The 25882-nt window shown below is 45.7% G+C and overlaps 1 protein-coding gene across 1 annotated transcript; it reads left to right on the plus strand.

The window, feature by feature from the left end:
• NDUFS5 (NADH:ubiquinone oxidoreductase subunit S5) lies at window positions 1–7409 on the plus strand. The gene is made up of 3 exons (XM_030539171.1): window positions 1–100; window positions 4389–4606; window positions 7038–7409. Exons 2-3 carry the CDS (start codon window positions 4391–4393, stop codon window positions 7140–7142), a joined length of 321 nt encoding a protein of 106 aa, XP_030395031.1. The 5' UTR covers window positions 1–100; window positions 4389–4390; the 3' UTR covers window positions 7143–7409.
• Window positions 7410–25882: the final 18473 nt, after the last annotated feature.

Consider the following 25882-nt stretch of genomic DNA (forward strand, 5'->3'; position numbering starts at 1 on the left):
AAACACAGCGCGGGTGGCGTGCGAAGGGAGCGGTTTACGGCAGCGGGTGTCGTAAAAGCCCCGCGAGGACGCAGGAGGAGGGCGCGGCGGCGGGTCGCAGGTGAAGCTCCTGGGCTGGAGGAGGAGGGGGTTGTTCCGGGGTGACGGGCTCGCGGGAAGCCTCATCTCTCCTTTGCTCCCCGAGTTGTGGGGGACCGGGCCCCCGCGCTGCGCGGCCAGACTCCGGCTCCCCCCCCCCTCCGGAGTGTGTTGGGGGGGCGGTGCCTGGGGGCTGCAGGCCCCGCCCTGCGCTCCCGCCAACAGGGGAAGGGGGAGCTGGGGGGTCGCCTCACGGGTTGCCCCAGCTCCTGCTCCGCCCCCAGGGGTGCGTGGAGGGGTTGCCCCAGGGGCTTTCCCCAAACCGGTTTCTGAGTCCCCTCCTTCCCCCCCCCCCCGTCTGTTGTGGAGAGGTGTCGGTTCTTTTTCGGGGAGGGCAGCCCGTGAAGCTAGAGTTGGCTGTAGCTTTCGGGTTGTTGCTGTTATAAATGATTAGCGGTGCTGGCTTGCCTTCTCCAGTGCTATTTCTTGCTGCTTTTTGCAGCACTCAGCAACTTCAGATCCAGTTGTTCAGAGGTGAAGAAATCTTTGCAGGATCACCAAGTTTATCCACATATTGAGTTTGATTTTAATTAAATCTACCTTGCATCTGTTCTGTTTGTCAAACCATTTGTTTCCCATTAAGGAAGAAAATTATGTCTACAAGGGCATTTGTTTCTGGTGCAAAAGACAGTTGGGTACAAGGGTTTTTCAGGTTTTGTTTCCATGTTTCTGAAGCATATCCACTTTTTGCTGACAGATTTGAAAATGTAACGTCTTGATATTTCAATCACATCTCAACTGGTACAGAACTCTCGCAGCTGATCTGTGTTTATGATTTCCTTCGTTTTGAGTGCTTCCATTACATTCATAAAGTCTGAGAAACTAAGGGCTTGTCTACACCGGCAATGCTAAAGCACTGCCGTGGCAGCGCTTTAACATGGCTTGTGTAGTCGTGGCAGAGTGCTGGAAGAGAGCTCTTCCAGCACCCTAAAAAAACCATCTCCACGAGGGGCAAAGCTAGCAGCACTAGTGCACTGTCTACACTGGTGCTGTACAGCACTGAAACTTGCGCTCAGCGGGGTGTTTTTTTCACACCTCGAGTGAGACAGTTGCAGCACTGTAAAATGCTAGTATTGACAAGCCCTAAGCTTATCATAGAGCTCAATGGGCTTCACAGTTGTCATTACATTGTCTGAAGAGAAATCAAACTAGTTATCAATATACAAAAACATAGTCATAAAACTTAATGAAGTCTTGCTTTATGTTTGCTTTTTGTTCTGGTTGTGGTTTTCCATCAGTTTGATGTAGAATCTTAAAAAAAAATCTTCTTTACAATTTAGCTACTTCATCTTAAAATGGTACATCTTTGTGTACACATCAGTAATGCAGAGCTTTGATTCTTCCAAATGCCTCACAAGCTTGTCGACACAAGCCACACTTGGGGGCAGGGGGAGAACACCTGTAAATTTCCACAATGCAGGTATGCACACTATCTTCAGTGAAAATTTTATTTGAAGTTACTGGGCAAGCATCACCTAGTGACTTGAAACAGGCCTTAATTGCAGACCAGTGTCTCAGAAGGTGGTCAACTGCTGGGTTAAGGGATAGCCATCTTCTACTCACATGTCTCAAGTACTTCCTTCTGTTCAGTTTCAATAAACTCAGAAAAAACCTTTACGTTCTTCTCTGCACTTTGCAGGCACAAAGAAGTGGTTGCAAATTTCCAACACAATCATTTCTACATCAACTAATGGCAGATTGCTAGCGTGTTTGCAGGTATCATGGGTTGTGTGTGCAAGGTAGTTTGCCTTCAGAATGCAGTCATTTTCAGCAATAACTGATGCATCTGTGAACTATGGCAAACCACAGCTTGGTGTATTATCAGCCAAGTACGCAGTAATACCATTAATGTTAAGCTGGTGTTCTCTAGGCAGTTTTTAATGGCATGATGAATCTGCAAGTGGCATTCATCATGTCTTCATAAAAATCAAGCAAGTTGCATTGAACACCATTTGATGTGATAAAGTATCCAAGCACATTCGAAACATCTTCCTTTCCTTTCATTTGAGGCATCCAGTTGCTACAAGAATAATATGGCTGTTGTGTTGGCACTGGTAATAAATTCAGTAAACAATTCCTCATTGACTTTGGGGCCAAAACATTGGTCATCAATAGCTCTGCCCTGATTCTTTCACAAGACTGTTAACAATATTTGAATCATGAAACATTTCACTAGCAAGCTTATTGCCACAGTGCATGCTGTTGTAACTAAGACCATGTTTAAGTATGTGGTAGATGGTTGCAGTTTCTCATGCTGCAGTTCTGTCACCTTCAGAGTAAGAGCCGAAGAGTTTAATATTTTGCCATACCTTTGGCATGTGTGTTTTTCTTATGTCCATTGTTACCGGTGTGAGGCCTTAGGTCAGTTTTGCCTCCATGCTTGATAGTGAATTCACACCAGTAAAAGTACAAGAGGTTTTACCAGAAATCCTATAGAAGTCCAATGAATGCATAAGTATTAGTAGGATTAGAATTTAGGCCTTGGCTAGACTAAAAATGGCTTGCTGGTATAGTTATATGGCAACGCTCCTTAGCGTAGATACAGTATTTACAGGTAAGAGCACTTTTGGTCGTATATCTTATCATAATAGCTAGCTCTTATACAGCACTTTTTCATTGTTAAATCTCAAGATCCTTTATAAAGGAGATAAGTTTTAAATATCCCTGATTTACACATGGGAAAACTGAGGTACAGAAGTGACTTGCCCAAGGTCACCTGGCAGGTCAGGGTCAGAAGAGACAATAGAACCCAGGTCTCCTGAGTCCCAGTTCAGTGCACTACCTACTACAATATATAAGCAAAAGCACTTTTGCATCAGCATAACTGTATCTACACTAGGGCTTTTGCCAGTATGCAAATGTCATAAAAAGAATCACACCTCAAGCATATTCTAGACTGGCAAAAGTTTCTAATATAGAACATGCCTTGGCCATAAGGCTTTCTATGGCAGGGATCATCTTTTATTTTTGTCTTCATACTGCACCAACCACATTGTTAGGTGTTGAATTTCAGTTAAAACATATATTTATAAATATACTGAAAACGGTAATAGATTTTTATTTTTTTTAACAAATCTAAATTGGGGCATAAAGTAGATGACTATCATATTAATTATACATTTAAAAAAAGTGATTTACTGCTTTGTTGGTGAAAATGCAGACTAAAAATTCCACATTTGATACTTAGCATTAATGTCTCATTCTAGTAGTTCCACAGCCCTACTGTAAGAAATAAAGCATTAAAATTGTGGCTGTGTTCTCTGTAGCTGTACTGTTATTGACAGTGTATTGTAAAATTTAGACTGTCTGTAGTACAGTCTCTCTTCCCTGAATAGCCAATAGTGCAAATAAACATAGAATGCACACCTGGGGCCAAATACAGCAGTCGTTATTGGGTTAAATCCCCTGTGACTTCAGTGGAAGCTTAGCTTGAACAGAAAAACTGGGTAAGAACACGGGGCTTATCTTACAGACCTGAGCCACACAGTACAGTATCACAATTGTTAAAGATCATGCAAACCTAAGAACATGCAGCGAAATGCAAACAGAGGAAGGTACCAACTTCCTACATGTCGCATATAAAAAAGGTGTTGAAAATTCATGGAGATCTGTTGCAAAAATGCAATCATAAAGTACTTTTAACTCATCCAACACTTTTGAGTGCAATTACCCTTTGGCCTGCCTATGTTAGTTGGGAGATCAAGACAAGGAGAATGAAAGAGGTTACAAGGGCTTGCGAATTATAACCTCCAAGATCATACAATCAAAGGTCTGTAATATAAAAAATATCTGTGAGTACATGCATATGTGTGTGTATATATAACAGGTCCATGTATTACTTTAACTGAGTTTGGTGTTAAATACTATTTTATCAGTGCATTTTATTATGAATGAAGCTTGTGTACAATAGGAACCATCCATAGAAATGCCATTGAGTGGATATTTTTGTTGTTTTAAAAAATGGTTCCAGAACATTTTCTCTTTGTTCAGATGCTAAAGAAGTTAGCTTATATTATCTCTACTTGTCTTCCTACAAAAGAATAGATACTTTATGTTGGATGAATGTTAACTCTTGCTTCTGCTCTTGTGAAAATAAAACTTAAATGAATCACTTGGAAAAAGTATTAAATCATGCACTAAAAAGCCTTATTTGAAATATCTGCTTTCATATGCTTCTGTTTTACTGAGCTAAATCTCTAGACTAGTCTTATAACTGCCATTCTTTATCTCCCTCCTCACTTCCTGCTCAGCCATGCCATTTTGGGATCTCCAAGATCAGCTGGGACTCAATGTGGACAAATGGATGCTGCATCAAAGCTCAGAGCAGCCCTACAAGCGGGCAGCTCTGTGCCATGCCTTTGAGAAGGAATGGATGGAGTGTGCTAATGACATTGGGCAGATTCGTGCACGCAAGGAATGCAGAATAGAATATGAAGACTTCCAAGAGTGTATTAATAGGCACAAAACGGTAAGAAGAAATGAGCTAGGTATGGGCAGAGGAGGGAGGGAGGGAGGTAGAGGGAATGTATATTACACACACTGTGAACACTGGGATAAATAATAGGGCTATGCAAAATTTTCAGTCCAGTACAAAGAGCAGTAACCGTACACCTGTCACTAACCCCTGGGTCCCAACTTCTGCCTCCAGATAAACATCTGTGATTCCTAGTGACTTCAGTGGGAGCCTGAGAGCAGAATTTGACCATAGAAATGCATGATTAGGATGCAGTGAGAAATTTAGTATTCTGTAGAGAAAGCAGGGCAGAATATCATCAGTGGATTAGTCCTATGTCTGACTCTCAAAACATTTTTTTTATTTTCTTGGAGATTTTGTTCCTAGTCAGTGCCTGGTTATTGTTGGGATGAGTACATTGTAGAGTCTGAGCAAATAACCTTGTTGTTAAATTCAGACATGGAACTCTTCAAATCTTGGCAGCGTTTGTGTTTATTTGTAAACCTGACTCTCTCAAAAAATGCTCCCTTCAGTTCTTTTACGCTGAGGCAACAGATTGGTCAGCTCAGCAGGAAACCCAGTATGTCAGGTGACATGCCTGTCTTGGCTAACTGAGCCCCAGAGCTTGGGGAACACTGCAGCATGCTGTCTACTTTCCAAGAACTTCAGCTGTGATTCACTCAACTTCCTGCTCCCCAATGCAGTAATCCATGATTCAATAAGGAAAACATGGATTTGAGATCTTTGATGGGTAGACCTGCCTTCTTAAAAAGTGCCAAGGACTGTAGTAACAAGGGATATCAGGCCATTCTGAGTTATATTTCCCAGTTTGTCTTACTGTTTCCCAGTTTCCTGACTGCAAGGTCTCTAATCCTACTGTAGTCGCAATGTGCTTGTAGCGTGGAGTGGTTATAAACACAAATGCTGCCCATTAAGATGGTACACACATCAGTTAGTAACAGGTAACTGAGCATATGTTATAAAAATAGTTTCCCTCGGAGGATATTTAGTGATTTATGTAGCACTACATTTTCAAAACTGTTTACGGACATGAGCCCTTACAACGCTGAAGCTGCTTAGGTAAGGTTAATTCTCTCTGATCTTATGGGAACACAGTGACAGATATGTTTACAAGGGCAGCTTATGTGTAATGGGGCCATCACTGACAAGTTACTGGGGACACAGGGCAGAAAGGGACTTCAGGAGGAGGAGTAAGGTGGAAGGAAGGTTAGCGTTATTACTTATTCAGAGCATTGTAAGCAAATAACATGATGTTAAAGGCTGTGGGGTGAACTCTCAACTCTAAATTTACCCTGTGGTTTCTATGAAAGTTGTATCTTGACTCAAACCATGTGATTCTTAGTAAAAAATGTTTATCATATGGTAGCTGAAAGACCCCAGTTGGGACTGGAGCCCCATTGTGCTCGGTGCTGTACAAACATAGAGAAGACCATCCTTGTCCTGAAGGTTTACAGTGTAAAGGCAAGACTTTCTCTAGTGGATGCGACTGTGCGCATGGTGCCTTGTATTTGGGCATATTAGTGACTCCTTTCATGGAGAAGTCTGTTAGGATGCAGTTTTCATTGGAATACAAAATATGCTGGGTTACTGAAATATCACCCATGCTGTGGCTCACTTTACCTACTTGTTTGTAATTTTTGTAATTTTTGTTATTGGTTTTTCTTTTTTTATAGCAGAAAAACGCCTCAATGCTCCTAAAACACTATATGCAGCTCTTCGTCCATAATAACAAGTGTGTGTGTGGCTGATGGAGGAGGGGAAATAAAGTGGATAAGGAAACAAATTCTAGTTTAAAGTTTTCTTGGGAGTGGTTACAAGTGACGGTGGAAAGATTTTTAAAATTCTGATAATGTCTATTAAAAGACACAGTAAAATATAACAATCTGTAACCCATGAAATGTTCGTGCATGTGTTTGGTGCTGCAGCCACTGTTGGGATACACAACTACATTTGTTCTAGTTTTCCATTCCATTCAGTGGAGCAATGCACACATGGTTATATAGATTCTCATTGCAATTATACTGTATTGGGAGGGGATGTGGTAATACTGTTTGTACCTTGTAACTAGAATGGCCTAGTGCAGGGGTTCTGAAACTGAGGGTCAGGACCCCTCGGGGTCTCGAGGCTATTACGTGGGGAGTCGCGAGCTGTCAGCCTCCATCCAAAACCCTGCTTTGCTTCCAGCATTTATAATAGTGTTAAATACATTAAAAAGTATTTATTTTTAATTGATAAGGGGGGGGTTGCACTCAGAGGCTTGCTATGTGAAAGGGGTCATCAGTACAAAAGTTTGAGAACCCCTATCCTAGTGCCAGTATCCTGACCTGTGAAGCTTTGAAGGAAGCTAAACTATTCCCACTGCTTCTCTAGTGACCTCTTTTCCTGCTGCACAGTCTGTATTCTGTAACTCATTTGTCTTTGGCAGGTAATGCGTCTGAAGACAATTGTGGCTCAGAAGAAGAAGCTGATAAAGGAAGGGAAATACACACCACCTGAGCACCACAGTGGCAAACCGGAGGCCAGGCCTTGATCTGCTGCTGGTGACACTGAGTCCCTCTGACAGCAGAGCTAACCATGCATCACCCTCTGTGCACGTGTTGTGGGAATGAAACTCTTTTGTTAAAGTTAGCCCAGTTATACCCTGTGTGCAGCTGTTCTGCTGCTGGCTGTCTCTCTCCTGCAGGCCAGCCATACAGAGTATATATGTTCTGAATAAAGGATCTGTCACCTTTTAGATTAAGTGATGGCAGTGTCTGTAACTGATCAGTTCAGAAATTAAATCTCCTTTGGAACCCTTCTCTTGGCTCTGTCTTGTTTTTCCTGAGGAGTGGCATATGAGTTAGTGTCCTAAGTTTGAGAGGGATCCTAGTGGCACTAGAGCAGCTCACAAATGCATTGTAAAAATCTCCTGTGCTGACATTTGGGGCCTGATCTGCAAAGACACTGGCTACCTACAACTCCAATTGAAGTCCATGGGAGCTGGGAACACTCAGCACTCCTGAAAATCAGGCTGTAGCTACCTGCCTTCCCTTCGTTACTTCTGTGTCCTTTAAAAGCCCTGGCCACATATCTTAGTATAGCATAAAGTAGGCTGTCTGGTCACACAGAAAGGGGAATCTGCACATTGTTCTATCTGTGATTCCAGGAGATCATTACCCATCACCAACATTCTTCCCTTCGGAAATATCTTTACAGCTCTATACCATAGTCACAGTTCTACCATAAAGTTTCAGTGCCCAAATCATAAACTCAGTCCAATAATAAGTCAAATTTGGATCCAAACTTCCTTAAAGTTCAGCAGTTTGGACTCTGGGGCAGGCCTGTATCTCTGCTTTCTCCATGTGCTGTTAATTGGATCCAGCAAGAGGCGCATGAGTACAAATTTGGAGTCAGAAGGAATCTCAAAGATTGATTGGTTCATCATCTTGTCAGCAGCTGGAACGCGGAGTCAAACTACAGCATTTAGAACAGCTTCCAGAAGGGGGTGGGTGGGTGTGTGTGTGTGTGATGAAGTTCAACGTGTCCAAAATATATGAGAGGAATGACCGTTCATTTACAGCCTGCTCAGTTGCTTTATGTGGGATCAGCATATATATTGGACATATCAGGGACCTGGAACATTAAAACTGGGTGACAGAAATTCATGGTAAAATATAACATTTGCATTAAGATCCAGAAAGTGTTTGATCACTGTAGAGAGACAACATGAGGGAGGTAATATATTTTATCAGTTTAGATTTCCTCCTGGCCTACCACCTGCAATGATTTGATTTTTGCTTGGCAGCAATAAACTTTTGCTTTTAAACCCTGTGTGTCAGTCTAGTCAACCTGAAGAAGAGCTCTGTGGCGCTTGAAAGCTTGTCTCTCTCACCCACAGAAGTTGGTCAAATAAAAGATATTACTTCACCCAACTGGTCTCTCACATATCCTGGGACCAGTACAACTGCAACACCATAAGTCCAATCAATTGTGTTCTGAACTCTCCTAATGGATGACTGGCAACAGTTCAGGCTGGCTCTGGGTGTCTGTGGCAATTCCACTTCCTACTACCTTCTAGGCTTCTGTGCACGGTGACAGCTCCTGTTTAACACATTTAGGAACTGGGGCCTGATACTCTGGTTTCATATCTTTTCTTTGCAGATGTAAAAGCTTTATTTTTTTTCTTCATTTGCCTGAACACCCAGCTGGGTTTGGAAAATGGTTGAAGCAAATGTGTACCTGAGAACATAGAGGGGAAATGTCTATGTTTTAATCTAGGGCTTTTAATACCCAGGGATTGGGATTTTAATGTTTAATCTTTGATAGAGTCTATGAATTTCTTGATCCTCTCAGAAACCTACAACTAAGTTGATGCATGATGATATAAACACTATAAGTTACTGCAGACAGACCAAAATGCTGTTTAGAAGGTGATAAAAGCTCGTTTTTGATTTAGGAGTTATTGTTCTTTAATTCTCTCTCTGCTGATCCCTGCATTTGTCCATTGTTCAGCAGGATATTAAGCCTTATGCATTAGCATTGAGATACAAATGGGCTCCTTGGTCTCAAAGAAGCTGATGAAAGATGGGTGAGGGAAAAAAGAGATTCATGAATCTGTTGCTTGCAGAAATGTCTTAAATAATCATTTAAGGGGAAAAGAACTCCAAGTTCACAGAGTAAATTGATTTATGCTCAGCTGGTATTTTCTTACGTTTGCTGGACCATGAACCATCTAAACCTCAAGTCTTGTTAAAGCAGCTGGCATTAAATGCTTGGGGGGGAGGCTGAGCAAAAGAGCTAGGTAAAGATATGAGGAAGCATCTACAAAGCTCTGTTAGGGGAGAGGCTCAGTCCTGCTCTTCCTCCAATATGAAATTGAATGGTTAATAAAGCTTCCTACTGCACACTGAAGTCAGCAAGAAAATGTAGCTTGTCTGGATGTGTAAATCTCCCCACTGCCTACAGAGAAAAGCAAACAGCTAATTATCACTGTGTTCAAACACCTGCATCTGTCCTGGGGCTGGGTGGGTAGTGTTGCTGGCGGAACAATTACTGGGTGATCTCCTAATTGGAACAGGACAGATCAGTGAGTTAGTCGGGGATACAGAGCCTTTCTGGTCAGGCTCCTGGCTCGTGTGGTGGACGGTAAAAAGTTGTTGCACTGAAATCTGTTGGGTGGCTGGTGGGAGATGAGTTGGGGGTCTCAGACCAGATCCTACTGGACAAATGTCCTTATCACAAAAACTGAGTCTCAGCAGAGAGGCCAAGGGGTGATTGGGCTGGGGCGACTAAGCTTAACCCTTGAGGTGATGTACACGGACAAAGCCAGCCCTGGCTTAAGCAGGTGCAACTGGGCCAACATATTCTTGGGGACCTGTGCATCCCAGATTCATGTAGAGAGAAGGACCTTTCTGTAAGACCTCCCTGTTCTGGGATAGCGCAAATAGATTTTTCTAACCAGAGTAACTGACTCACAGCAACGTTCAGTTACTTGCATGTGGTCAAACTGGGCTGGGAATAGACCCCACAGTCCTAGCCACTGTGCCCTAAGGACTAGAGTCCAGTGTGTTACTTATCAGGTCTAGCTTTGGGCTGGGTCTAATAAATCAGCAAGGAGGGACTTTTTGTCCCAAATCTTGACATAAGCAATATTCTCTGTTTGTGAACCTTGATTAAAAACTTGTTTGTCAGAGTGAAAGCATAACAGGTGTCAACCCTGCAGCATGTGACTTTCAGGTGAGTAAGCAGGGTCCTGGGGGGAGTGAGGCTCTTACTGGTTTCCTGATAGGGATTCTTATCCATCTGCTGCCTCCAAAACACTTCTTTCTATTTAATTTCCTCCTGGAGGAGTTTGTGGGTTTTCCCTCCCCCAACAGGCCCCAGATGATTGATTTCTATAACCCAGATGAATTTCTGCAGCTAACTGTTCAATCTGATTCATTTCTTCTATAATCCGCATGGTGTGGGATGGAGACATGCTTCTCCCTGGCAGTTTGTAAGGTGAATGGAGTGGGAAACATTAGGATGATGGAATGCCAACAGAGAGAGACCCAAACCCACAAAATTTGGATCGTGAGCTGGATCTGGATGTCAAACAGCCCAAAACTCTGGGATGGCTGCATGTGGAATTTGGAGTCAGACCCGAAGGCACCTGAGGATGAAGCATTTATTTTTGCTCAGCATCACATTCCTTAAGTTCACATGGTGGCGATTGTGCCTCTCCTTATCGTGAACTGTGTCTGAAAATAATGTTTTGAATTAAATCTGGCATTTCTCAGCCTTTTTCTTGTCAGTGACCTGGTTGCTGAGAAGAATGATGTAATGTTGATTCTGTCTTGACCAGATTCTGATATGATTTACACTAGCCTAAATGAGGAGTAAATCCACGGTACTCAATGGAGTTGTACTCATGGTGAGATCCAAATCAGTCTCTGAGTATGGAAGCTCAGTGTAAGAGACAGGAAAGCTTTACCCAGTCAGATTGCATTAGATTCTGATAATCCAGAGAGGAACTTTCCCGTGCGATGTTTTCAAATGTGAAACCTGTTTAGTGAGGTTTTATGTAAAGGGGGTGAAACTTACATAATAGTGCTGACATCCAAGTAGATTATTATGCCTCAAATACAGAGGCAGAAGAGGGGAAATATTCCATATCGATCAAGGAAACAGACATTAAAAGAGCTATGAGAAAAAAATAAAAATAAATGCTTTAAGGTAGAACCTTCCCAGTGTGTTTTTGTGGTGTTTGTAAGCTCCTTGGGCAGACTCTCTCTCTTATGGTGCTGAGCATACTATGTTCATTTAACAAATAAGAACCATACCACTAAAGCACAGTGCTACAAACCAAACAGCGGCGCACACACACACACCGCCGGTGTAATATTTGCATTGGACGGAGTAGTTACAATGTCCTGGAGGTCTGGTGATGATGTGTCATGGGTAGTGATGCATGTCGCACATTCTGGGTGTTCAATATGGGTCATGGCACACCAGCTGCTGCATATTTAGCAGTACTGAGAAACTATAAATAGAGGTATTTAGAGAGAAAAATAGGGGACTGTTTTTACCTCATTTAAATACATTGGAGGGGGAAGGCTTTTTGGAGAAACAGAGCGGGGGAATGATAGCTATTTTGCTATAAAGCGCCCCCACCCCCAAGATAGGCACAGCTGGCCTATTGTTATATCTATTATGGCAATGTCTTGGAACCGCAATCTAGGATTGGGGCCTTCATTGTGGTAGGTGCTGTACAGACAAGTAAAGCGTCCCTGAGCTTACCACCTTGACCTCCCCCACGTGTCTGGAAATCAACATGCAAGAAAGAGAAATCCCATCGTGTGGAGAAATCTTCCAGGACTTGCATGTGAGATACTCCATTTATTTGACAAACTGGCACCAAAAAGAAATAATGGGCAGGGGACAGAGCTCCAAACAATAGCTTTGCAGTGAGCCCCTGGTGTTCTGTGTAGCCCTGTTCAAAAGACAGGGACAGGGGTGCTGTCTGACAGTCCCCGTAAAGAGAACTTTCTTGTATCTCATTTTGGGCCCATCACATCCTCCTCATTGGTGATGATTTATGATGTAAAGAGCCCTCCTCCCTAGATGTGAGCCGTGCTTTGCAAAACATAAAGACAAGGTCCTTGTCCAGAGGTGCTTAATGTTGGACACAGACAGAGACACCATATGGAACAATAATTCCAACATAAGAAGCTGCAGAGAAACAGTTGGTGAGGAGGCCAGTATAGGAGGCTTGGGGAATGGAGTGGGTTTCAAGCAGGGGTTTGAGGGAGGCCTACTTGATGACTGTTCTCTTCATCACAGTGCTCATTCAATCAGTTGCATCACGAGTCCCTAGAAAACCGGGCATATAATAGCAACTGCGACTGACTCATAACTAGAGTGGTGCTAGTGGAACAGGCGGGTGTGACTGTGATAATTGCTACTTTGCTAAATAAACGTTCTGACAGACTCCGAAAGAGAAGAGACGTGTCTAAAAGGAAAAAAAAGCTCAATGACCTGGCAGTGTCAGAAGTGGCAATCAAGGTTAGTCCAGGCGTCGAAGGAAATATTTAAATATATCTAAATATTTCTGTCTCCCAAGTGGCTCTTCAGATCATTCCACAATCGAATTGCTCTGTTAACAACTGTTCTTGCAGCAGAAAGCTAATGGCAATGATAGCGGTAGTGATAGCAAGAACCAAGAAGGGCCAAATCATTCGTGTTGGTTACAGCTGTATTTGAAATTTCAGTTCATGAGCAAAATAAATGAAACCTGGGGAAAAATCCCAGTTCAGAGAAAGATAAAAATACACCCGGGCAATTCCTGGAAAGATGGAGAAAGTATCTTTATCTCCTGATGGGTGAGTTGCAGCATTGTGGAAGTTTGTTTTGAAACACAAATACTAGGCGTGAAGATCAGCCATAATTTAAGTACGTTACCTTAAATGACAGGAAAATTTTGGCCCTGAAACTCCCTGGCTGAACACCAACAGGCAAACCGGACCTTTAGAGTCCCCCTGCTTCTTGTGCAAGTCACAAGAAAAATCCTAAAAGGAGGATGTTTTCAGTGTATATTTTATATGAACTTATTCGCCAGTGTTTGCTTCATTGGGATTTTATTGGCTTGAACCTAAAGTATGAAACCCTAGACATAATCTAGAGAGAGCCAGAAGGAAGGCAGAGAGCTAGGACAGCACAAAGACCTCTCCTCAGAGGTCCATCAGAAATCCTTGGAGATTTTTCTTTTATAGCTCTTAAGGTGGATACCAGCCATCCACAGTGAGGATTCCCAGAGGATGAGAGTCATAACATACTCAGAATGTTAGGGACCAGTTTTTCCAAGTCCTTAGCCACATGAAATCAGCTCATGTGGAGAAACCCTTGGAAAAGATTTACCTTGTCCCAGGCCTTACCTACACTAGAGAGGAATTGCTGGTATAACTACAGCAGTCTGTCTATCTTACTGGCAAACCCTTTGTAACAATGCTGGTCTTGGTGGGACCCAACAGAGAGTGCCAATTCAGGACAAACTGCTTAAAGCAGGGCAGTTACAGCCCAAGGCTGAGGGGTTTCCACCTCTAAGGCAAACCAAACCAGCCAGCCAGAGAGGACTTTGGTTTTGCCCCGCTGGCTAACCACAACTCACACAAGCAATTCCCTTAGACACTCCAGTTTCCCAGTATCTCCACCAGGGCCACTCGTTATGGGGATGAATGGTTATGAAAACGAATACCCCAGTAAAAGAAAAGAGGTTCTCTCGCTCCCAAAGGACCAAGCCCCAGACCCAGGTCAATATACAAATCAGACCTTACACACAAATCATGCTGTTGCCAATCCTTTAGAATCTAAAATCTAAAGGTTTATTCATAAAAGGAAAAAAATATACATGAGAGCTAGAATTGGTTAAATGAAATCAATTACATACAGTAATGATACAGTTCTTGGTTCAGGCTTGTAGCAGAGATAGAATAAACTGCAGGTTCAAATTAAGTCTCTGGAGTACATCCCCCACTGGGATGGGTCATCAGTCCTTTGTGTAGAGCTTCCGTTTGTAGCAAAGTCTCTCCAGAGGTAAGAAGCAGGATTGAAGCCAAGATGGAGATGAGGCATCATCTTTTATAGTCTTTTCCAGGTGTAAGAGCCTCTTTGTCCTTACTGTGGAAAATTACAGCAAAATGGAGTCTGGAGTCACATGGGCAAGTCCCTGCATACTTTGCTGAGTTACAAGACGTATCTGCCTTCTCTCGACGAGTCAGTTGTGTAGCTGATGGTCCTTAATGGGCTATCAAGCAGGCTAGGCAGCGCTGACACCAACTTATCTGGGGTGTCACCCAGAAGCACAGCATAATTTTGAAATACAGACGGTATAGAGCCAATATTTATAACTTTAAATACAAAAATGATATATGCATAAAGATAGCATAATCATAACCAGCAAACCATAATCTTGTCTTAGACATCTTATTTGACCTCCTTTATACCAGATTTGGTGCCACTACAGGACCTTGGTTGCAACAGTGATCTATATAGTCCCAGATTATATCGATAACGTCACACCTAGAGGGGAGACAGTTTATACCGCCAGAGGAGTTCTTTTTGCCAGTACTGCTTATACCAGTTCCCCCCTCAAAATAAGCCCTTCTTCTTGCTTGCTACTTCCCTGCTTGGGGTCAGTAATTTTTTTATAGCCTCCATCTGAAACACAATTGTATGCTTGGCTTTCACACCAATCGATCTCTCTACCATCCTCTGAAATCCCATCTGTATACTGAATCTTTGAGCTCGCCCGTGGTCATCTTCCATCCATGATCATTGCAAGGGCCATTCTGCCAACATAACTCTCAGGTCTCCACTGGACATGTCTATATCAACATAGCCTGGCCTGCCTCAACTTGTCTTCTACTGGGGTAACCTGTATTAGGCCTCTCACAGTCTGATTTTGTTTCCTATCACAGAGTGTCCAACCATTTGATCATCTCATCATCTTCATTTCCAGAGTGGAAAGCATACAGATTTCTTTTCTTGTGGCCTGACAAGTCTCTGTTCTGTACATTAGGATGGGGCGAATTACAGTTTTAGACTCTTTGCTTTTAATTTTATTGGTATTTTTTTTATCACATAGAACTGGGATTGGCTTCTACCATTTGTCTAAGCAGCTTTGATACAAGAAACAAAGCTATTCTGGGAAAAGGAGTTTTTTTGGTGGTATAAGCCTGTCTACACTAAGTTTTTGCCAGTATAGCTGTCGGTTAGGGGTGTGACGTTTTCACTCTCCTACCTGAGATAGCTATGCCAGCAAAAATGTTCAGTGTTTGACTCACTCACACCATTTTTCTATAATCCCAAATCATCCAGGAGTGGATCCTCATGTCACACAATTACTGGGGTGACCTATACAGAAGCTGAGAGTGCCCGGATCTAGCTTAGGCATCTATCAGCGTGGTACTTAAGTGTAGTATCGTCTGCAATGGACTTTCTGTGATGTGCAGTGGCAGTCAAAAAAGCTAACAACCTTTAGAAAAGGGATAGATAAGACAGAAGATATCAAAATGCCACTATATAAATATATGATACGCTCATGCCTTGAAAGCTGCACTCAGTTCTAGTTGCCCTATCTCAGAAAAGATATTTTAGAATTGGAAAATGTGCAGAGAAGGGCAACAAAAATTATTAGGGGCATAGAGCAGCTTCCACATTAAGAGAGGTTACAAAAACTGGGGCTGTTCAGCTTTAAGGGGGGATATGATAGAGGTCTATAAAATCATGAATGGTGTGGAGAAAGGGAATAGGGAAGTGTCATTTACCCTTTTACGTAACACAGGAACCAGGGATCGCCCAATTAAATTAATAGGCAGCAGATTTAAAACTACCATATGAAGTCCTCTTCCCGCAACACACACTCAACCTGTGGAACTCATTGCTGGGGGATGTTGTGAAGGCCAAAAGTATTACTGGGTTGAAAAAAGAATGAGATAAGTTCATGGAGGATAGGTCCATAAATAGCTATCAGCCATGCTGGTCAGGAACACAACCCCACGTTCTGGGTGTCCCTACATCTTTGACGGCCAGAATCTGGGACTGGATGACAGGGGATCGATCACTTGATAATTGCCCTGTTCTGTTCATTCCCTCTGAGCAGGCACCAGCTACTGTTGGAAGACAGGATTCTAGGCTAGATGGATCATTGGTCTGACCCAGCATGGCCATTCTTATGTTCTTAGGAAGCTCCCAGATCAGGTTCTCCAGTACTGTCTGGAACAGATTTTCCATGATATGGAACCATTCAGGATAGGTTTTATGTGGTTTGACGCCATGTAGGGTAGGTTTTATGTTACTAGATGTCATCCACCGCTAACTTTCTATAACCTGGACCCACATGGAATACACTTTCTTCGTCTCACAAATAGAGAGGACTGAACTAGTTCAGAGAACTGTAGGAACATTTGAACCTCAGGCTCCCGCCGGGACCCTGGGGCACTGTATTTTGCCACCTGCACACCCACTTGTGTTTCCTGCCTTTGATAAATAAGGTACGTTCTGACCTGGCCATAAAGGATTGATCCCATGATGGAGCCATTCTGGCTTAATGTACACATTCCTCCTGCTCCAGAAGCTGCTGCACTAGTGTTTCTAGATCTATCTGTGGCTACCCAGCAGCCACTTCAGTTTCTATCTGCCAGATAGAAAACAAACAACTCACCGAATATCAATAATTTATACAAAGGGAAAGAGGAAAAGAAGAGGCAGGTTTGATCATGTGGAGTCTAGCGAAGTGATGAACGAGAGAGCCCTGGGGACAGATCCCCAGCTGGTGTCGATAGGCATAGTTCTATTGAACTCCACAGGGCTAGGCTGATTTGCACCGGCTGAGAATGTGACCCCTGGAGTTCAGCACAGACACTGAATTTGTCATTTCCTCACCACATCACTTACAGTTGGCTGCAGTATAACTTAGTAATGATCCTGCCAGCCGAGTGTCTCAAAGGGCTCTGCAGACTTTTGTGAACTAAGTCTGACAAGCCCCCTATGATGGAGGTAAGAATTCTATTCACTTTCTCCGCACCATTCCTGACTTTGTAGACTTCTACCATATCTTCCCTTAGTCGTCTCTTTTCCAAACTGAACGGTCCCAGTTTTTTAAATCTCTCCTAACGTGGAAGCTGTTCTATCCCCCTAATCATTTTGGTTGCCCTTCTCTGTACTTTTTCCAAGGTGCCAGCTCATGCCAATGTCCTGAGGCCTCAGCTGAACATTGACAAATGCAAATATACTTTTTTCCAATACTGATATATCTTTTTTGAGATGGGGCAACGAGAACTACACGCAGGATTCAAAGTGTGGGCGTAGCATGGATTTATATAGTGGCATTGCTATATTTACTGTCTTATTATGTATCCCAGGGGTGGGGAAACTTTTTGGCCTGAGGGCCACATCAGGGTTCTGAAACTGTATGGAGGGCTGGGTAGGGAAGGCTGTGCCCCTGCAAACAGCCTGGCCGCTACCCCCATCTGACCCCTCTCACTTCTCGCCCCCTGACTGCCCCCCACAGAACTCCCCATCCATCCAACCCGCCCTGCTCCTTGTCCCCTGACAACCTCCTCCTGGGACCTCCTCGCCCCTAACTGCCCCTCCAGGGCCCCACCCCCTATGCAAACCCCCGCTCCCTGTCTGCCCTATCCTCTATCCATACCCCAGCCCCTGACTGGTCCCCTGGGACTCCCACGCCTATCCAACCGCTTCCTATCCCCTGAGTGCCCCTGGGAACCCCTGGCCCTTATCCAGAACCCCCCGCTGCCCCCTTACCATGCCGCTCAGAGCACCAGGACTGGCCGCCGCGCCACCTGGCTGGAGCCAGCCACCCTTTCACGCTGCCCAGCAGGCGCGTGTAGTTCCGCCGCCCAGAGCGCTGGTGGCATGGCGATCTGAGGCTGTGGGGAAGTGGGGGACAGCAGGGGAGGGGCTGGGAGCTCAAGGGCCGGGCAGGACAGTCCTACGGGCCAGATGTAGTTTGCCCACCTCTGGTCTGTCCCTTTCCTAATGGTTCCTAACGCTTTGTTAGCTTTTTTGAGTGCTCCTGCACATTGAGCGGGTGCTTTTAGGAAACTATCCACAGTGACTCCAAGATTTCTTTCTTGAGTGGTAACAGCTAATTTAGATCCCATCATTTTGTATGTAGAGCTGGGATTATGTTTTCCAATATGCATTACTTTACATTTATCAACACTGAATTTCATCTGCCGTTTTGTTGCCCAGCCACCAAGTTTTGCAAAATCCCTTTGTAACTCTTCGCAATGAACTTCGGACTTAACTATCTTGAGCACTTTTGTATCATCTGCAAACTTTGACACCTCACTGTTTACCCCTTTTTCCAGATTTGTGACTATGTTGTGTCAAGCTGTCTGGAGTGCCTCAGGAGTGTGAGTACCAACCTCAGGACAGACTGTGAAGAAGCAGCACCCACACCCCAAATCGATTGTGAGTTCTAGATTTAGATTTCACCAGCCAAATATCAAGTGTGAGTTCCTCAGGCACTACCACAGCCTCAACGTGGTGTCACAGAGAGTCCCTTTGGGTACTCCGATCTATCTTGCCACTCAGGTATGTTTGCCTTTGTGATATATGGTCCCTTGCACCAAAAAATCACAACATTATTCAAGTTCCTCCAAGTCCCAAAGGACCGGTCACTTACCCCAGGTCAATTGCACTTTAGATCCTGCAGGAAAGACAACACTTGTAGCCAATATTATAACAAATTAACTAAAGATGTATTAACTAGGAAAAGGAAATAAGAGCGTTATTAAGTTTATTTACAAGAAACTTCTATAATAAACAAGCTCTATATGGCCTTTAGGGCTAACCCAGGCCAAGCACTGGGGAACTTTTGCTTATGCTTAGAAATCTTGCCCGGCCAAAATCCAAGCAGCATAAAAACTAAGTTTCCTTCTGTCAGTGATTTTTATTCTCTTCCTCTAGAATTCAAGCTGATGGGAAAGTCCACCAGCACCTCTCCTCTTCATGGGTGCAGGGGGAGAAATCAACAGTCTTTTGTCTTTTGATGTTCCACAAAGGCTTCTTCGGTGTCTATGGGCCTTTTGTTGGGCAGGAGATAACACTTGCTGTGGCAAACTAGTATTTCACACTTGGTAATGCTTCTCTCCGTGTGTGTGTGTGTGTGTGAGGGGGCAGGGTGCATGTTACAGTTTCCGAACAAATACTTTTACAATTACAGGGAAAACACTTAAATATTGCCTTATAACATGCAATGCAGGTATTCATGGGTGGCAGGTGAACCCCCACTTTGGGGAGGCTAGCTCACTGGCCCTGCCCTTCCTGCCTGAGGCCCCATCCCCGCATGGTGGAGCCCTAACCCCCCCCAACAGGAGGATCCCTGAAGTCCCCCTCCTCACAAACAAAGGAGTTCAAGCTTGCCCACCCCAGCCACCACAGGCCAGCCCCCCCAGCACCACACTTAGTGCTGGGCCAGGCCACTTTCGTCCCCGCCCATGGCCGGCCAGGCTGGCACCAGTGCTGGGCTGGGCCACTCCCCCCCCCAAGCGCTGGGCTGAGCCACCTCCAGCTAAGTGCTGAATAGAGCTGGCAGCCCCACCCCCGTCTGAGCCGGATCCTTGGGAGATCCTGCTATTTACCTCTCTCCATTGTGAAAACTGACCATTTATTCTTACCCTGTATTTCCTGTCTTTTAATCAGTGACTGATCCATGTGAGGACCTTCCCCTTCTCTGTTAACTGCTCATTTTGCTTAAGAGCCTTTGGTAAGGGACCTTGTCTAAGGCTCTCTGAAAGTCCAAGTACACTATATCCACTGGATCACCCTTGTCCACGTTTGTTGACCCCCCTCAAAGAATTCTAATAGAGGGGTGAGTCATGATTTTCTTTACAATAGCCATGCTGACTCTTCCCCAACAAATTGTGTTCGTCTATGTGTCTGATAACTCAGTTCTTTACTATCCTTTCAATATATTTGCCTTGTACTGAAGTTCGGTTTACCGGCCTCAGATTGCAAGGATTGCCTCTGGTGCCTTTTTAAAACATCAGCATTACATTAGCTATCCTCCGGTCTTCTGGTACAGAGGCTGAGTTAAGTGATAGGTTACATACCACAATTAATAGTTCTGCAGTTTCATATGCGAGTTCCTGCCCAACTCTTGGGTGAATACTATCTGGTCCTTGTGACTTATTACTCTTTAATTTCTCAATTTGCTCCAAAGCCTCGTCTATTGACCCCTCAGTCTGAGACAGTTCCTTGGATTTGTCACCTAAAAAGAATGGCCCAGGTGTGGGGAACCTGTCACATCCTCCTCAGCGGAGAACAGTGCAAAGAATTCATTTAGCTTTTCCGCAATGGCCTTGTCTTCCTTGAGTGCTCCTTTTCCCGTTGATTGTTTGGCAGGCTTCCTGCTTCTAATGTATAGAAGCATTTTTGCTGTTAGTTTTGGGGTCTTTTGCTAATTGCTTTTCAACATTTTTTTTGGCCTGACTAATTATACCTTACACTTTATGTTCCTTTCTATATTTCCTCAGTGGCAGTCTGGAGCAGAACCCATGTCTCCTGATTTCCAGTCTAGTGCTTTATCCACTGGTTCTCAACCAGGGGTACGTGTACCCCTGGGGGTATGCAGAGGTCTTCCAGGGAGTGCATCAACTCAGCTAGATATTTGCCTAGTTTTACAACAGGCTGTGTAAAAAGCATTAGTAAAGTCAGTACAAACTAAAATTTCATACAGACAATGACTTGTTTATACTGGTCTATACTGAAATGTAAGTACAATATTTATATTCCAATTGATTTATTTTACAATTATATAGTAAAAATGAGGAAGTCAGCAATTTTCCAGTAACAGTGTGCTGTGACACTTTTGTATTTTTATGTCTGATTTCTTAAACAAGTAGTTTTTAAGTGAGGTGAAACTTGGAGTACGCAAGACAAATCAGATTCCTGAAAGGAGAACAGTTGTCTGGAAAGGTTGAAAGCCAGACTAGGCCCAACTGCTCTACAGAGAGATCAAACTGTCTAGCTATCTATCTTATTATAGTTGTTAATATTTGTATTATAGTCATACTCAGGAACCCATTGTGCTAGGTGCTGTACGGACAAATAATAACAAAGACGCTCCCTGCCCCAGACAGCTTGCAGTCTAAGTGTGAAGCTGGATGACACAGGCAAACAAAACAGACAGATGGGGCAGGCAAGAAAGAGGTAAGGAAATGAACAGAGCTTAGCAGGAAAATAGAAAAGCTGTCTGATAACGGCAGCCATCCCTGTGGTGTCTGAGCAGCTCCCAAAGAATAAAGTAAAAATAAAATCGGTTGAAAGATCTGGAGCCGGTGTTACAAAGGCACCTCATGGGTTTTACAAAAGTGCAAAGTAAGTTCGGTGCCTTGAGTGCTCATGTGCTTTTGTAAATCCTACCACCTGCCTATTGGCACCTTTGCAAATCTGATTCTTTGGAAATCTAGCTTTCTTCAGTGAGGTGGCTAAGACATGAGAATACCACCTGCTGTACTCTGACCCAACCCCCCTCCCCACCTTCTCTATTTATAGGGGATGCTGGATGCTGATGTAGCACATTCATCTTCCCACTCTGTAAGCCTGAGCACATGACTCCCCGGAGCCTTTTTATAATGTCCCTGTATCCGTTAGTGTTCTGTAATGTGCTTGATCGCCCATCGCGGGGCACAGGCAGATTTTAACATATGTTGTTTGCAGAAGAAACAAAGGAAAACGACATGCCTCCCAATAAAGAGGCAGCAGCCCTGCTCCCGAGGCCAATGTTTGGGAAAAGGGAGGGGTCTTGTGCCACACCCTGGAGTTAAGAAACTTGAGTCCCTAGCCCGTGACAGTAATGAATCCCAGAGTCAAGGGCCCTTTCCTGAGAACACCTTTTGTTATTATTATTTATTATTATTCCTTTGTATCACTGTCGTGCCCGAAGACTGCAACAGGACCAGGGCTCTATTGTGCAAGGTGCTGTACAAAACACTGCCCTAACTCCCAGGCATTTGATATTGTATATAGGGACGGTTAACCTGAGCACCTACCTGATTTCAATGGCCACTGTGGCTCAGGGAGAAAGCCAGGTTCTTAGATATTGGAAGGTAAGTGCTAAGTTATGGAGGAATTGGCAGGCCAGTGGAGGGACACACATTGTCCCCTCTTGCACCCAGATGAGCTTACCAATAAGAGACAATGCGGCCGGTGGGTCTATTGCCTTTCCCACCAAGCCTACTCCGCAGTGGGGGTCTTCCTTTAAAGAGGGTCCTTGGAGTAACTGCAGCCAAGGGAGGCCTGGTGACACAGCTCCAGCTGAGCTCTACTGCCCTGCGCCAGGCCCAGAGCTGATAAGGACACAGAGCTGCAGCAGAGGCTTGGGGCCAGCATGGTGATGATGCTTGTTAGCCTCTCACTGATCCACAGGGGCCTGCATGGGTCCTGGGGGACCTGTGGGGCTTAGGGTCAGGTCCAGCGGCTTATTCTACCCTCCTCTGGCAGAAGAATGTTGGGGAATCTCTGCCAGGGCATCCCCATGGAGTTTTTCCCACTGGTTTGACTGATGTGCTTGCCATGGGTGTATGTATGTGTGATCCAGCCTGATTAATTCACAGCCATGTCAGGATAAATTATTTCCCAGGTGAGGCCTTGGGCAGTATTTTCTCTCCCCCAATGTTGAAGTCTGCCTCACAGGTGTGATGTGATCATGTCTAGCCCCTTTCTGAAATATAGCTGTTCCATTAGCTCTCCAAAACACGCCCCACCTCCCTCATTCCAAAGAAACAGTCTGTTCCTGTGTCCCTTTCGCCAGTTGACCAGAATCAATGGATCCTGTGAAGTCCTGCAGATAATATAATTACCCCCTTTCCCCACTGGCTTGATTTAAATTAATGTTCTAACTTTTGAAATACAGTGTGAAGGGGTTGCTGGCTGGTTGGTTAGGGAATTTGATTACAAGGGATGAATGGAGGGGACTGTTACATGGCTAGAGAGTTACGGACAATGGGGAGAACGGGGTGGATAATTAGGGGTGCATGAAAGGAGATAGTGTGGATCAATGGGTTGAGGGGGATAGAGAAAGGGAGATGGGTTGGACTGGGTGAATGGAGGAAGGAGGGAGGGATGTCGAGGTGGATGAATGAGGCAATGGTGGGTGAAGGTGGATGAATAGGGCGATGGTGGATAAAGAGATGGATGAATGGGGTGGGGGGATGGTCAACGGAGGTGCATGAATGGGGGGATGGTGAATAATGGGGGGATGACAAGCAGAGGTGGAGGAATGGTGTGGGGGATGGTGGGTGGAGGTGGATGAATGGGGGGATGGTGAGTGGAGGTGGACGAATGGGGGGAAGATGGATTAATGGGGGGATGGTGGGTCGAAGTAGATGAATGCAGGGATGGTGGATAATGGGGAGATGGTGAGCAGAGGTGGATGAATAGGGAGACGGTGGGTGGAGGTGGATAAATGGGGTGGGGCAATGGTGGGTGGAAGTGGATGAATGGGGTGGGGGATGGTGAGGGGATGGTGAATGGAGGTGGATGAATGGGGATGGTGGATAATGGGGAGATGGTGGGTGAATGGGTGGGGCAATGGTGGGGGGATGGTGAGTGGAGGTGGTTGAATGAGGGGAAGGTGGATGAATGGGGTGATGGTGGGTGGAGGTGGATGAATGGGGGAAGATGGATGAATGGGGGGATGGTGAGTGAAGGTGGATGAATGGGGGGATGGTGGGTGCAGGTGGATGAATGCGGGGAAGGTGAATGAATGGGGGGATGGTTGGGGATGGATGAATGGGGTGAGGGTGCTGGTATATGCTGGAAGGGACAGGGGAAGGGGGTCAGAGCAGGGGGCAGCATGCCCTGGGGGCAGCTCCAGCTTCTGCCGGTAACCCAGACTGGCTGGCTCTTGTGGGGGGTGGGCACAGAGGAGTGTGTTATTCCCCTGTCCATGGAGGGTTCGGACTCTGCCTGCCCCATGGACACGGGGCGGGGGCGAAGCGGATCCCAGCCTTCTCCACCAGGCTGACACTCCCTTTCCCCGCTTCTCTAGTGCCCTACAAAGAGCCAAAGGAGAGGTGAAGCCCCCCTCCCCATTTCGGGTTGTTTCTCTGCAGGGGTCCCAGGAAAACAAGGCGAGGGGCATGAGGGACAGCCAGCCCCTGCCCCCTGGGTACGGTAGGGAGTGCTCCGCGCCTGGGGTGTCCCCCGCTCCGTGCCAGGCTCCCGGGCCCGGAGTGGGGGGAGCCCCCCGCTCTGTGCCAGGGTCGGGTCGCTCCAGCTCCCGGGCCGGGGGTGCGGGGAGCCCCCCCTCCGTGCCAGGGTCGGGGAGCCCCAGCTCCCGGGCCGGGGGTGTGGGGAGCCCCCGCTCTGTGCCAGGATCGCGGAGCCGCAGCTCTCGGCCGGGGGCGCGGGAAGCCCCCCGCTCTGTGCCACGGTCGGGGAGCCCCAGCTCCCGGGCCGGGGGTGCGGGGAGCCCCGCTCCTGCATTGGCTCCCGGGAGGGGCGGGCGGAGCAGGGGGAGGTGTCTGCGCTCGGAGCGCGGAGCTGGGCTGGGAGCGGCGATGGGCTGCACACGCTCGGATGCTCCTATTCTTTGGGGGGATTTATTTTCTCCATCCTGCCTTTGCAGCGCCCCGGAGCCAGCTATTGCCTGGTGAGCGCCCCAGGGGCCGGGCGCGGAGCGGGGCGCTGACCCGGGAGGCCGCCGCCGGGCGCGGGGGTAAGTGCTGCGAGCCGGGGGGGGGTGCGGGCTGGATCCATGGCAGATGCTCGGCGCCAAGGGGCACCTCTGGCGGCCCCTCCCCGTGCCGGCGGGGAGCGGCGTTCGCAGGGCTCTGTCCTTTGCCGCGAGGGACCAGCAGCTCGATGGCTTTGCCGTCGATAACGGGCAGCTGGCGAGGCTGGGGGCTGCGGGGCGGGTGGATGGGGGACTGGGTGGGGAGGGGGCTTGCTGCAGAAGCAGCCTGTCCCCTGGCCCGATCTGCCCGTGGCATGCACCGAAGCCATTGCAGTCCATGCACATTGCTCCCCTCCTTGCACCTGCGACTGCCTGGACACATCATAGCAGTGATCGCCCCGCTATTCCCCTGTTAACCCCCCCGGCCGCCTCACAATTCCCTCCCGGAAAGCAGCCTCCTTCCCCGGCTATGCAAACAGGGTTTCAGTCCTTATTCCTGGCTGCCCCTGATGTGGGTGTGTTCCCAAGAAAATGGGGAGAAGAGACATTTTCCCTCTATTTCTCTTAGCATGGCAGATGCAGGCGGACAGCATATACATGTGCAGCTCCATATTTTAGAGAATAAACATAGCAAAAAAAATTTTTTTTGCTTATTATTGGGAGGTGCATGACTCATGAAATTATTTATTTCTCTTGATTTTTTTCTCTTTGTTCCTGTTTCACTGCTTACATACTACTACTACTACAAATGCTGTCCTCCATAGAGACAGCCGCTCCTCCATTACAGGCTTTAGGAGTCAGGCACATTTCTTTCCCAGTGGTTCTAGAGAATAAAATATGAATGATTTAAAATATGTCTTATTGCAAAGTGCTTATTTGCTCGCTGAAGGACTCACTTGCTACTTAGGACAGGAAGCTGCTACCAATTTCTTCCTATAATGGTTAATAAAGTGGATTTTTACAGTTGCTCCCACTTTGGGGAAGATCGGGGACAATGGATATTTCTTAGTAGTTCAGATTTTAAGCTGCCTTATTGTCAGATTAAAAAAAATCAGAGTTTGCTTTGTTGAACTGAGCAAGGTGCATATTGCTCCAGAGATACCAAC

Source organism: Gopherus evgoodei, chromosome 20 (genome assembly GCF_007399415.2).
Source record: "Gopherus evgoodei ecotype Sinaloan lineage chromosome 20, rGopEvg1_v1.p, whole genome shotgun sequence".
Lineage (NCBI taxonomy): Eukaryota > Metazoa > Chordata > Testudines > Testudinidae > Gopherus > Gopherus evgoodei.

Excerpts from the sequence above, each read along its gene's own strand:
- NDUFS5 (XM_030539171.1), top strand. The coding sequence starts at position 4,391 with ATGCCATTTTGGGATCTCCAAGATCAGCTGGGACTCAATGTGGACAAA. Across the intron at positions 4,607-7,037 it reads GTATTAATAGGCACAAAACG|GTAATGCGTCTGAAGACAAT; the intron begins GTAAGAAGAAAT and ends TGTCTTTGGCAG.